Genomic DNA, 12,013 nt, shown 5'->3' on the forward strand with positions numbered 1-12,013 from the left:
CTGATTAATTCTCCCACAAAAATCTTCTAAGAAAGAAACATCACCTGGTATCTTGAGAACTCCCATCCTAAATATTTCTGAACATTAGCATGGAGCCATAGTTGGTAGGGAAGATAAATGCTAGCCATGAAGTGAGGCTACAGTTATTCTACCAGTTCACTTTGAAAGTATCCTTCCATCTTCAGACCTTTCTACTCCCCCAATCCCATTCCTAGGTTCCCATTTCTTGAATCAGCCAGTCAGCCACCTCTAGCTCTGGAACCTTTGGACAGAAGGTGGCTGAAGACTGCAAAGGATTGATACATCATATCCCTAGAGGGCAGCTCTTATGATAAAAGTAGAGCTTCCAGGGCCTCTAAGAAGTAGCAGCTTTTGACCCAAGGCAGGAGTTCTCAGCTTTTCAGTCTAATGAAGGTTATGGACACCTTCTCAGAATCGTGTTTGTAAATACAAGAAAGTAAAATACTTAGCATTAAAAGGAAGCCAAAGGCTGGTAAAAAAATAATTTTTTTCCCATCCAAGTTTACAAACCCCAGGTTAAGAACCTTTCATCTAAGTCAGGGGTCCTCAGACTTTTCAAATAGGTGGCCAGTTCACTGTCCTTCAAACTGCTGGAGAGCCGGACTGTAGTAAAAACAAAAACTTTGTTTTGTGGGCCTTTAAATAAAGAAACTTCATAGTTCTGGGTGAGGGGGATAATCGTCCTCAATTGCCACATCTGGCCCATGGGCCGTAGTTTGAGGACTTCTGATCTAAGTGGTCTTAGAACCCCATAGAAGTGTTCAGTATAAAAAATTTTCATCCTGATCCTAAGACTTGGCACCTATCTAGAGATCTAAAGCATTTTACTAAGAATGGAGGAGGAGACTAAAGCTTCTCATTTTGGTCAGAGTGAGGCAGTGATGCCTTTTTCAAGCTTGGCTAGTTGAGCCAAGGAAACAGTAGCTGCAAATATCAGTGTGTCTCTGCTTTGATGATAGTACCCTGTTCAACAGAAACTGTTATAATCACAGATCAAGTCTGAAATGGCTGTTGCTGGAGAATTGAATTGCAATTATCTCTGGCCAGGTTTTTCTCTATTATTTTACATCTAACTTGCCAATGGTTTCTTCTGATTCATGAAGGGCCTTCTTCCAGAGAGCCTGGCCCTGAGTTTGCTGCCAGGAGGGGAGTACCAGAGGAGGATCCTGGCTGCACAGGCTCAGCTACAGGGTAGCACAGCAGAACTCCAAGAGGAGCTATTAAAGAGTCAGGCCCGACAGTCTGAGCTGGAGACCCAGGTGAAGGGCAGACTGGAGGGCCAAGAAAAAAGGGGATGTTTGGGGCTAGTCAGTGGGGTACAAACACCAAGAGAGCAGGAGAATTGTAAAAAACAAAGCAATGGCTTTGAAATAAAGCATCTCTCCTCTTCCTCCTCCTACCTGATCCAACACCCTCCAGGTGCGGAAGCTGGAACTAGAGAGAACTCAGCAGCATATCTTGCTGGAAAGTTTGCAGCAGCGACACCAGGCCGACTTGGAGCTCATTGAAAGTGCGCATAGGTATCCAAGTGCCCCTGCCTACTTTCTGTTCATCTCCCCCTACTATAAACCTAAGTACACAAGTCCTGAGAAGCCTCACTAAATTTCTTTAGTTTCCCCTGATGAAAACCCAGTCCAGTTTTGGATGGGATCTCAGTATTAATCCTGTAGACTAAACTGACAGTGTTTAGAAAAAATTGTAGAAATTTCTCCCATGCCAGCAATACTCTCTCTAATGGTCTCTGCCTCCTTGTTTTCTTCAAATCTCAGCTAATATCCCATCTTCTGCAAGAAGTCTTTCATAAACAAGTGCAAGGGATAATGTTGTAAAAAAAATTACCCTGGCATGGATTCTGTCAGTATAAAATAATTATTAAATAAAAATTTAAAAAAAAAAAGAAGTCTTTCATAGTCCCCCTTAATGCTAGTTCTTCCCCTCTAAGATTTGCTTCACTTTATCTTCCATTGTTCTTACTTTTACCTCATTGTTTGTAGCTTTTTTCCCCCATTAAATTATGAGCCTTTTGAGGGCAGGAATTATTTTTGCATGTCTTTTTGCCCCCAGCACTTAAACATAATGCCCAACAACATAATAATGTTATCCAGGAATAAGCCCCAAAACCTGAAAAAGTTTTAGAAAGAAATTTATTTGGTCACTTGGCCAGAAAGGGTGTGGCTAGTTTCATCCACACTTTGGGAGATTTACATTATATAGGGTTCTAACAAGAGTACCAGCACATTTAACTGGTTTAGCAATGAAGCAAAAAAGGCAGCTTGAAAAAAAGTCAATTGAGATAGATATCAATAAGAATAAACATTCAGTAAAATTTGAGCAAAGCCAAAACACAAAGGGAACCCAAAACAAGTTTTTGGTATAACCCAAACTAGACCTGGATGAACAGACCCAAAGCATAAATGTTGTGAACAGATCCAAAATATTCTTTATAGCCATCTCCATCATTCCTATAGAGTTATTAAGGTCAGGGTGACATTTGGGTTCAAATAACCTCTTATTATATAAATAGTATAATAATATAACATATTAAACAACATGATAAAATATTTTTCATAGTAAATACTTCATAAGTGCTTATTTGACTTAAAATGCCAGTCTGGATACTAGGCTATTGCTCCTTTTAGTCTAGCCAACCTTGTGCTATTTTAGGAGCCGGGTAAAGGTGCTAGAGACATCATACCATCAGCGAGAAGAGCGATTACAGAGGGAGAATGAGGAGCTGACAGTTCAGTATCTGTCTCACTGCCAGGAGGCCGAGAAAGCCCGAACTGAGCTTCAGGCACAACATCAGCGTCGCCTTGCTGCTGCGGAGCAAGAGAAGGACCAGGAGATTGAGAGACTTCAGAATTTACAGAAGTAAGCAGCAAGCCTGGGATGGAGAATGTAGGGAAGGCTGGTCCAAAAGGCTCTCCCTCTAGAGAGAATTCAAGTGTAAGCTACAGCATTCTTTTGTCTTTGCTTCTGGAAAGCTCTGCTTCCTAGTAAAGGAAAGCTCAAAGTGAACAGCTTCTGATAAGTAGCATACTTAGGTTCCTACTCAGTAAGATCCTAATATGAGCCAAGCACTGTATTGAGAATAAAAAGAAAAACAAAAGACAGTTCTTATCCCCAAGGAGTTCACAGACTAGCCTTTTTTCTTCCTGATATGCTGGTATTGGGATAATGCTCACTCCAGGCTGATTCTGGAACCTCATAAGTAGAACAAGGGCCAAGAATCAACTGTCAGGATGCACACATTTCTACCAGCATGAACTCTAAAAACAATTTATCCTATTTATACCTTAGGTGGTGTCAATGTTTTTCTTAATAAAAAAGAAAAGGATAAGAAATAGAGGAGCTTGACATAACCATTTACGGACAATCAGTTTTGCAATTTCATTCAATCAATTTATTAAGCACTGGTCAGGTGATGGGCTAAGGGTTGGGGATTCAAAAAAGAGGTAAAAGATAGTCACTATTCTCACAGACCTTACAATCTAATTGGGGAGACAGTATACAAACATATATAAAGCAAGCTATATACAAGATGAGTAGGAAATAACTAACAAAAAAAAGAGGTTGGGGAAGATTTCCCAGTAGAGATGGAATTTTAGTTGGAACCTGAAGGAAGCCAGGGAAGTAATTGGAGCAGGGGAGGGAAATGTTCCAGGTATGTGAGACAACCAGAGAAAATGCCTGGAATTAAGAGATGGAATTCAGTATCACTGGATTGAAGGGTAGATGTCAAAGATTAAGGTGTTAAGAAAATTGAGTCAGTAGTAGGGAGTTAAGTTATGAAGAGCTTTGAAAGTCAGACACATTGCTTGCATTTTGTTTTCTTGTTTTTTTCCTTTTTTGATCTGATTTTTCTTGTGCAGTATGATAATTATGGAGATGTATATAGAAGAATTGCACATGTTTAACATAGATTACTTGCCATCTGGGGTAAGGAGTTGGGGAAAGGAAGGAGAAAAAAAATTGGAACACAACGTTTGGCAAGGGAAATGTTGAAAATTATCTATGCATATATTTTGAAAATAAAAAAGCTTAAAAAAAATTTTTAAAGAAAGTCAAACAGAACATTTTGGAAGCAATAGGAAGCCTTTGAAGTTTATTTAGTAGGAGGATGATATGATCAGACCTGTGCTTCAGGAAAATCATTTTGGTGGCTGAATGAAGGATGGCTTAAAATGGAGGGAGAATTGAAGCAGTCCAACTTCATCAGCAGACTGCTACATAAGGGGATGAGAGCTTGCACCAAGATGATGGCAGTATCAGAGGAGGAGCCATAGGGATGAGAGTGTTTTAAAGAAAGGTTACAAAGACGAAATAATTATACTTTGGTAACAAATTGGGTTTGGATGCATCATTATCTTCCTGTCCTCTATTTCCATTCCTTTTCACCTCGTTTTTCAATTCTATGCAGTGTAATCCAAGCTAAAAAGCTATATAAATACCAGAAGGTATCTGACATTGAGGCATATATCACAAGGGCAAAGGGAAATATACTCTTCTCTCCAAGCAAACTAGCTTTTTCTCTGTTACTTATATATGGATCTTAGAGCAGTTAAGTCAGAAGCTTTCCCTTCTTTTATTCCCATGGTTTTCTCTTTGGCATGAAGGGCATCCATCCGAGAGATACAAAAGGACCATGAGGAACAGCTTCAAAGACTGAAGCGGTTGAAAGACCGGGAAATTGATGCTGTTACAAGTGCTACTTCCCATACTCGGTAAGCCCCACTCCTGCTTGGAGAGCGCCCAGGAGAGCAGTGCCATAAACACTGTTCAGCCATAATTGTGTGGCCTAAAGTCTGCCTTACCTCTCTTAGGTCCCTCAATGGGGTTATTGAACAAATGGAGAAGTTTTCCTGTAACCTTAATGAGCTCTCGTCTCGTGTGGAAGCCACTCACCTTACCAATTCCCAAGAGCTAGAGATAGGGGCCCGTCAGCGTGATAAGCAACTTCAAGGTACTCTATTACTTTCTCCTCCCTTTCCTCCCGTTTCCACACACCATCACATCTGACCCAAAATACCTGAGGATAAGGGGAAATGTGCCATGAGTTGATCGGGAAATCAATATCTAGTAGGTATGTCTCAGGGACTTTGCTTTCAGCTCTTCAGGAAAGGTTGACTCTGCAGCAGCGTGACATGGAAGATGAGAGGAACAGGCTACATGAGATTATTGGGAAGATGGAGGCCCGCCTAAATGAACAGAGCCGTCTCCTAGAGCAGGTAAGTTTTTAAAAGTTGTGTCCATCTGTTTTTTTGCATTCTTACTTAAAGTATTCATTACTTCTTGCCAAAATATTAACAGCCTCCTAGCTGGCTTCTCCGACCTGTCCCTTCCTGCTTTAATCCATTATGTATTTACGCTTTAGGTCAATCATAAACAAGATTTTCATTATGTCATTTCTTTGCTTGAGAATCTTGAGTCCATATTATATAGTCTAGTACTTTAATCTTTTTTTTTTTTTATTAAAGCTTTTTATTTACAAAACATATGCATGGTAATTTTTCAACATTGACCCTTGTAAAACTTTTTGTTCCCAGTTTTCCCATCCTTCCCACTACCTCCTTCCCTAGCTGGCAGGTAGTCCAATCCAGTACTTTTATCTAAATTTTCTGCCTAATTTTCAATGCCCTCCATAATCTGTCACTCCCTTTTATATTTAAATGTATTTCCTATTTATTTCTCCAATACATTCTCCCTCTATTCAAGTCAAACTAGGTTCTGCTTTTCTCACAGATATACCATGTTTGTTCCCACTTCTGTTTTTCATTCTGTGAAGCTAGAATGACTTCCCTCTTCTTTTCTATCCAAAGTCTATCCATCACCTAAAGCCTCATTTTCCAAGTTTTCTTAATTAGTTTGTCTACTCAATCACTCCAATGTTTCTGTCCTCTGAATTAAAACTCACATGTATCACCACAAATTTTACAATTAATCATATAATTCCATAGTCTTTTCTTATTCTTTGCCTTATATCTATTAGTGTAATTTCCTTGACTTCATTTCAGGCTCTTTGGTGGGAGAGAGATGATGTCTAGTCCTGTGTGTGCCAAAAAGCACTGAATAATCAAAGAATAATTTTGCTTGACTAATGGAGGGTCACAAAAAATATGGGGATAAGAGGGAAAGAACAGGAAGAGGAATAATACTGCTCTCCAAATATCCTTAGCCTCTTGGATTTCCAGAAGAATTCATATATCACTACTTTTATGGAAGTTAGTCTCAGTGCAGTTGGCAATAAGACAGTAGGCCAGAAATACAAGGCTCTCCTTTCTTACTCTAACATCATCAAGGAAACTGATCCAATGGAATCTGATTCCAGTGATCATCCTATGCACCATCTGACCTTCTGAAAAAGTGCTTGGGCAGTGGCCTGATGCATTCTTTTCTGGGGAGAGATTTTGTATTCCAGAGAAAGGCGCACACTCCTTAAAAGCTCAGCTTTGGGGGTCTCCTACAGGAACGCTGGCGGGTGAGTGCTGAGCAGTCCAAGGCAGAGTCCACACAGCGCTCCCTGGAGGAACAGAGGAGGGTTATGAACCAGCAGCTCAGCATGGAGCGGGCAGAGCTGGAGAAGGCCAAGGTGAGTGAGCGGCCGGAGCGGCGGTAATCCAGGGCCTTCTGACCAGAAAGGCCCCTGATGCCTCTCCCTCCGCCGCTTCTCCCGTTTGTTGTTCAGAATGCTTTACTGGAGGAGCAAAAGTCGGTCATGCACAAATGTGCTGAGGAGGGACGGCGGCTGGCCGCAGAGTGGGCTGATTTCTATGCCCAGCAAAAGCTAAGTAAAGAGCGGGCAGAGCGTGAGGCGGAGCGCGTGCTGCAAGTGGACTCCCAGAGGGAGGGTACCATCGTCAGTCTGGCCAAGGTAGGGAGCCTCCGCTTGGTGCTCTCGTTTTCTAGAATTGTTGAAGTCTCGGAGAAGATAGACTGACCCCTGCTGTTGTGTAACCCAAGCTTTAGTCGTGACTTGACAGCCCTTCTTTTTGGCAATCTGTGCCCCATCACTGACTATAAACAGAAAAGTTTGGCTCTTTGCTAAATATAATCCATATGGATGGTGTACAGATTATTACTTTCCAAGCTTGGACCACCTTAGGAAAAGAACATAAGGGGTTGTCCTGAACCTGGAGAAGAGACCTTTAGGGTGCCCCTTTCTCCATAGAAAAAGGGGCTTGAGGCATTGGTTGGAAAGAATAAAGAATGTTCTCTTTGCAGGAACAAGCAGAGTTGAAGATCAGAGCAAGTGAGCTGCGGCTTCGGGAGGAACAGCTGGCTGGAGAGTGGGAAATCCTGGAGCGGGAACGGCAAGAACTGAGGCTAGAGAAGGAGAAGGTCAATGCAGCTGCCCTGCGCATCAAGCTCCGAGCAGAGGAAGTTGAAAGCATGAACAAGGTGGGACGCAAGGGAGATGCCACCTGGGCCACCAGGGGACACTAGGAAGGGGACACTGGGGTCTGCCCCAGGGCAAGGGGAACCATCAGGGAGAGACATACCCATTGGTCCTTTGTGCAGGTGGCCTCTCAGAAGTATGAGGAGGGAGAGCGGGCCCTTCTGGAGGCTCATAAGCTACAGACAGAACAACAGGCCCGGCTCCAGCTTGTACAGCAGCAACAGGAACAACTCCGGCAACAAGAGCAGCAGCTGCACCAGGCAGGCACCCTTTCCTCCCTTTGTCTCTGTAGACCCTCCTCTCTCTTTTCTTTGTGGAAATCTCATTGGTGCCTTTTGTTTGTGCCTCACATGCATCCATATCTCTAACCTTTCCAAGCTCCCCCAAACCTATCTGAGCCTTCTCTTATAAACAAAAAAACAACCAAAACCTAACATGAAAATGGCATCTGGCAGCCTGGGCAGCATTTCTCACTAGAATTAGTACCATACTTTTCTAGCCAAAATTGCCTCCCACTTTGGCTCCTCGTTTTCTTTTGCCTTAATTGTATAAGCTGTTCTATAACCTCATACCTCCTTCATTTTTCTTTCTGGGAATGGAAACAGGAGAATTTGAATTTGGCTCAACAGAGAAGGCAGCTGGATCACCTTCGATTGGATCTTCCCTCTCCCATCATAGGGCTCACTCCTGCGATCCAGGTTTTAAATTCTTCCAACCTGAAGGGTGAGTTGGTCCTAGAAGTGAGGGATATCTTGCTGAACTGATCTCTAGGAGAGTAAACATAGGAGAAGTAGCTATTTAGGCAATTCACAGCTAGCTTAATAAGGAAGAAGTCTTGGGTCCACTTGGTTTTCTTGATTCCTGACAGGAACATACAGAATTGTCCTGTTCCTTCCCAACAGCACTTCTTGCTCTTCCTGAAGGAAATCTTGTCCCCTCTAATAGTTTCCCATGGACTTCTTTCAGCTGTCACCCCTCCTGCCATGACCATTTCTGGAGGCAGTCAGCCTTCTGCAGGGCAGGGCTCTTCCCATTTGCATGCCAAACTGGTGCTGCTGAAACACTTGGCTAACAAGGTGAGTGTACAAGATGTTTTGCTCCCTCATAGCTCCTTCATTTCTCTGGGAAGCAAGCTTTGGGGCAAATAGTGGTGGCTTCATTCTCATTAAGCTGCAGAGAGGTTCATTTGCTGTGATTTTCTAAAGGATAAAGTTACAGAGGTGAGGCTAGAAGAATGGGAAGCTCTGGCTCAAGAATTAATGAATGGTGCTATCTTCCTACTCTCTGAGGTAGAGCCAAAAGGGAAGCGTCTCAGATGGGAGCTGGCCAGCTGTCCATTCTGGGTCCATTTGTTCATATAATGGGGAGTAGGGGAGAGGGCTTGCAATATCATGGCTGTTCCCTATGCCCTGACTTCATTAGCACATTCCTACAGGACCGGGACTTTTTGGAGGATGAGCAATTCTTCTTGGAGACACTGAAGAAAAGTACCTACAGCATGACACCCTATACAGCCTGAGTACCACTCAGGAGGGTTCAGATGCTGGAATCGGATGCACTACACCAACATGACTGCCAATTCTCATCTCCTGCCATCAGCGGAGATGGCGCCATCACAAACCACACCGGGCCCCTCCTCTGCATCTCTGAGACACCCAGTGGACTACTAAACACCCATTTGCCTAAGCACCCCCACATCTTACCAATCACCCCATCCAGTGAGCACTACCCAGGCATAGCATCCACAACAGCGAGTGGGAAAGAGGGGACAGCTTTTCTATATCACCATGCTGCTCTCTTCCATGTCAATACCTGATGCTCCTCATTGCTGGCCAAATCCTCCCTGCCTACCAGAGCCATGTATCACCTTCAGGCTAGAACAGGGCTGCCATTTCTTGATCACATAACATAAACAAGGCAAGATTCAGGAAGTAGAACCCTCAGAAAATTTCCATTTAAGGTCCTTAAGATGCCATCTCACCCTTACCCAGCTCACAGAAGGAAGGGCTAGCACAATAGCTCTGAATCCTAATACTCCCTTAGTAGATGGAGTCTCCCAAAATGATTTGGGTTGTGCTTTTTAGACAGTCTTGTGACAGGGCTGATTTTTCCCAGGAAAATAGCAGCAGAACCTTGTGCCTTCAGAGAACTAGCCAAGAGATCTTACACAAGGTCTTCCACCTGATAAGAAACAAGATCCTCCCCTAGATTTTTTAAGACATCTGGCATTGGGGTAAATTGGAGCAAGTACAATGATTTCTACTGGAACTTAAACAAACTTCTGGTTTCACCAGCCACTCTTGCACACAAATCCATTCATTCTCTTTTGTTTCCCCAAGTCTGCCAGGTTAATTGGCTCACTCAACTGGAGCACTCAGCCCTGCAGCTTTTCATTAGATTCTTCTATATGTGTTGGGGGGACCAGGGAGCTAGGGAAAGAATGCTCTTCATTTGTGTCACCTATTATGGAGCCAAGGCTATGGGAAAATGAGAGACAACACCAAATGTTATAACTCCATTCTGCTCCAGCTCCAGAGAGTAGCTAATGGAATCTACTGTGTCCAGGCCTCTGCCTTTTCAATTTTTAGCATGTGGGCAATATGCCAAGCCTAGCCAGGAAAATGGCAAGGGGGAGGGAGAATTGGGGGATTAGTAATTGTTCCTTGTAGAACCAAGGTCAATTTAGCTCTTCAAATAAAATCAGTTTTAAAGCTGCTTCACTAGTAACCAGTTTATCACTTTCCATCAGAAAACGTCAGCAAAGTGAACAGGCAGAGATGAGTTACCCTGAGGTAAAATGTAGCTACCTCATCTTTCATAACATTGTACAGATATCTCCTACTTAGCTTTTCCCATGGTTCACATTTTTGTTTAATAAGTCAAATTTTCAGTGTTACTAATTCCTGAATCCCTGCAATTTTTAATACATCTCATCCAGTTTCTCTTCATTTTTCAAACATTTTTAATCAATTGCATGCTTTGAAATTAGTTCCATAGAGCAGGGAGGAAGTCTGAGACTCTTCTGAATGTTAAGCACCTTTTTCAGAGACTTTTTTCTGTTCTATAGAAACCCCACTAAAATTCCCTCTACAAAATTCTAAATATCCAGTTCCTTTCAAAATGCCTTCTGAGTAGTTGCCCAAACTAACATCAAGGAAAGCAACCAAGATGCAGGTTATCTTGAAGAGATGTTGGTTGTCTGGGGTAAGGAAGATCCACAGTAACCACTTTGAGGCAGCAAATAGAAATGGGGGCCACTAAATCCCGCATAAACACCCTCAGGGACCATGTAATTATTTTTAATTTTTTTTATTAAAGCTATTTTCAAAACATTTGCAAGATAATTTTTAACATACTCCTTTACAAAGTCTTATGTTCCAAATTTATTTTTCCTTCCCTTTACCTTCTCCTCTAGACAGCACATAGTAACTTAAAAATAACACTTGTTTAAACATGTTTCATTGTATATTTTGCCAAATATTTCACAATTCCATTTTAAATCTGGATTGAGCTGCACTTGGAAGTGTTGCTGGCCACCATGTATTTGACACCTCTGACATAGATAAGAGCCTGAATTTGAAATCAGGAGCACTATGGATGCAAATCTTGCCTCTGACTCTTTAGTGGGGTGACTGGTCATCAAGATTTCTTTATAAGATGGGATCCTGTAATACCCTCAGTAGTTACTTCATAGGGTTGTAAGACAAAAATGATACTGTGTATATAAAGCACTTTGCAGACTTTAAAGTTCTGCATAGTGTCAGTTTTGGGAGAAGGCTAATTCCTTAGCCGCCTAATTCCTAGACCTAAATTATGTTCTATCATGAATGATAGTGTGGTGGAGTAGGAAAATTACTGAATCCTGGAGGTGGATCTGATCTTGACTGTTAACCCACTAGCTGTGCCCTCAGGCAAGGCATTTCATTCTCTCTCTCTCTGGACCAGAGTTTCTTCACAAAGAAAATAAACAGTTTAGGATAATGAAATCTCTGAGGCTGTTTTCCACTAAGTGCTGTGGCAGAACTAGGAATGGTTTGGAGCTAAACTCAGAAACAGTCTCTGCTTCCCGCTCCAAGGGTATGGCTGCTGGTTTTAGGCCTCCAATGGGAGTATTGAGCTAACATTATTTCTATCACACATGAAATATCTGAACCCCTGATAGTCATTTCAATTGTATTCAACTCTCTGTGACCCCATTCTGAAACCCCATTCTCAAACTCTTCTCTGATGGCCCGTCTACACTCTGATAGGCATGCAATGTCACTGATCAAGTAGGAATCCATTCCTTTACATAGAAAAAGCAACACAGCACTCAAGTGTTACTGGGCTGTCCTCTTTAATCACTCCACCCAATGGGTGAGTGGAAGTGTTACATAGACTTAATTTCATTTAATCTTTGTAACAATTCTATGAGGTTGATGTAATAAGCATAGGGTAACTGCACCAAAACATTTGGGATATTCTGTAATACCATTTTATTGATGAGGCAATTGAAGCACAATAATATTAATTTGAGGTAGTTACAAACTCTAAAATCAGACTCCTTGGTTCAAATACTGACTCATATTTCCCTCCTGTCTTCTAAATATATCCAGT

The 12,013-nt window shown here is 42.1% G+C and overlaps 1 protein-coding gene across 8 annotated transcripts in view; it reads left to right on the forward strand.

Annotated features, from left to right (window-relative positions):
• Nucleotides 1-10,749, forward strand: part of FBF1 (Fas binding factor 1) — a 28,777-nt gene extending 18,028 nt beyond the window's left edge. For 7 of the 8 annotated variants that reach the window (XM_051995047.1, XM_051995049.1, XM_051995046.1 and 4 more), the window contains 13 exons: nt 1,125-1,280; nt 1,441-1,541; nt 2,686-2,892; nt 4,638-4,745; nt 4,845-4,984; nt 5,131-5,249; nt 6,488-6,610; nt 6,707-6,892; nt 7,243-7,419; nt 7,540-7,677; nt 8,023-8,140; nt 8,384-8,493; nt 8,853-10,749. In XM_051995047.1, coding sequence (XP_051851007.1) covers nt 1,125-1,280; nt 1,441-1,541; nt 2,686-2,892; nt 4,638-4,745; nt 4,845-4,984; nt 5,131-5,249; nt 6,488-6,610; nt 6,707-6,892; nt 7,243-7,419; nt 7,540-7,677; nt 8,023-8,140; nt 8,384-8,493; nt 8,853-8,936 — 1,767 coding nt within the window. In that variant the 3' untranslated portion in view covers nt 8,937-10,749. Of the gene's footprint in view, nt 1-1,124; nt 1,281-1,440; nt 1,542-2,685; nt 2,893-4,637; nt 4,746-4,844; nt 4,985-5,130; nt 5,250-6,487; nt 6,611-6,706; nt 6,893-7,242; nt 7,420-7,539; nt 7,678-8,022; nt 8,141-8,319; nt 8,494-8,852 lie in introns of all 8 variants that reach the window. The other variant, XM_051995052.1, reaches the window with a different exon arrangement.
• The last annotated feature ends 1,264 nt before the right edge of the window (nt 10,750-12,013 follow it).

The sequence above is a fragment of the Antechinus flavipes genome, chromosome 4, assembly GCF_016432865.1.
Source record: "Antechinus flavipes isolate AdamAnt ecotype Samford, QLD, Australia chromosome 4, AdamAnt_v2, whole genome shotgun sequence".
Classification (NCBI taxonomy): Eukaryota; Metazoa; Chordata; class Mammalia; order Dasyuromorphia; family Dasyuridae; genus Antechinus; species Antechinus flavipes.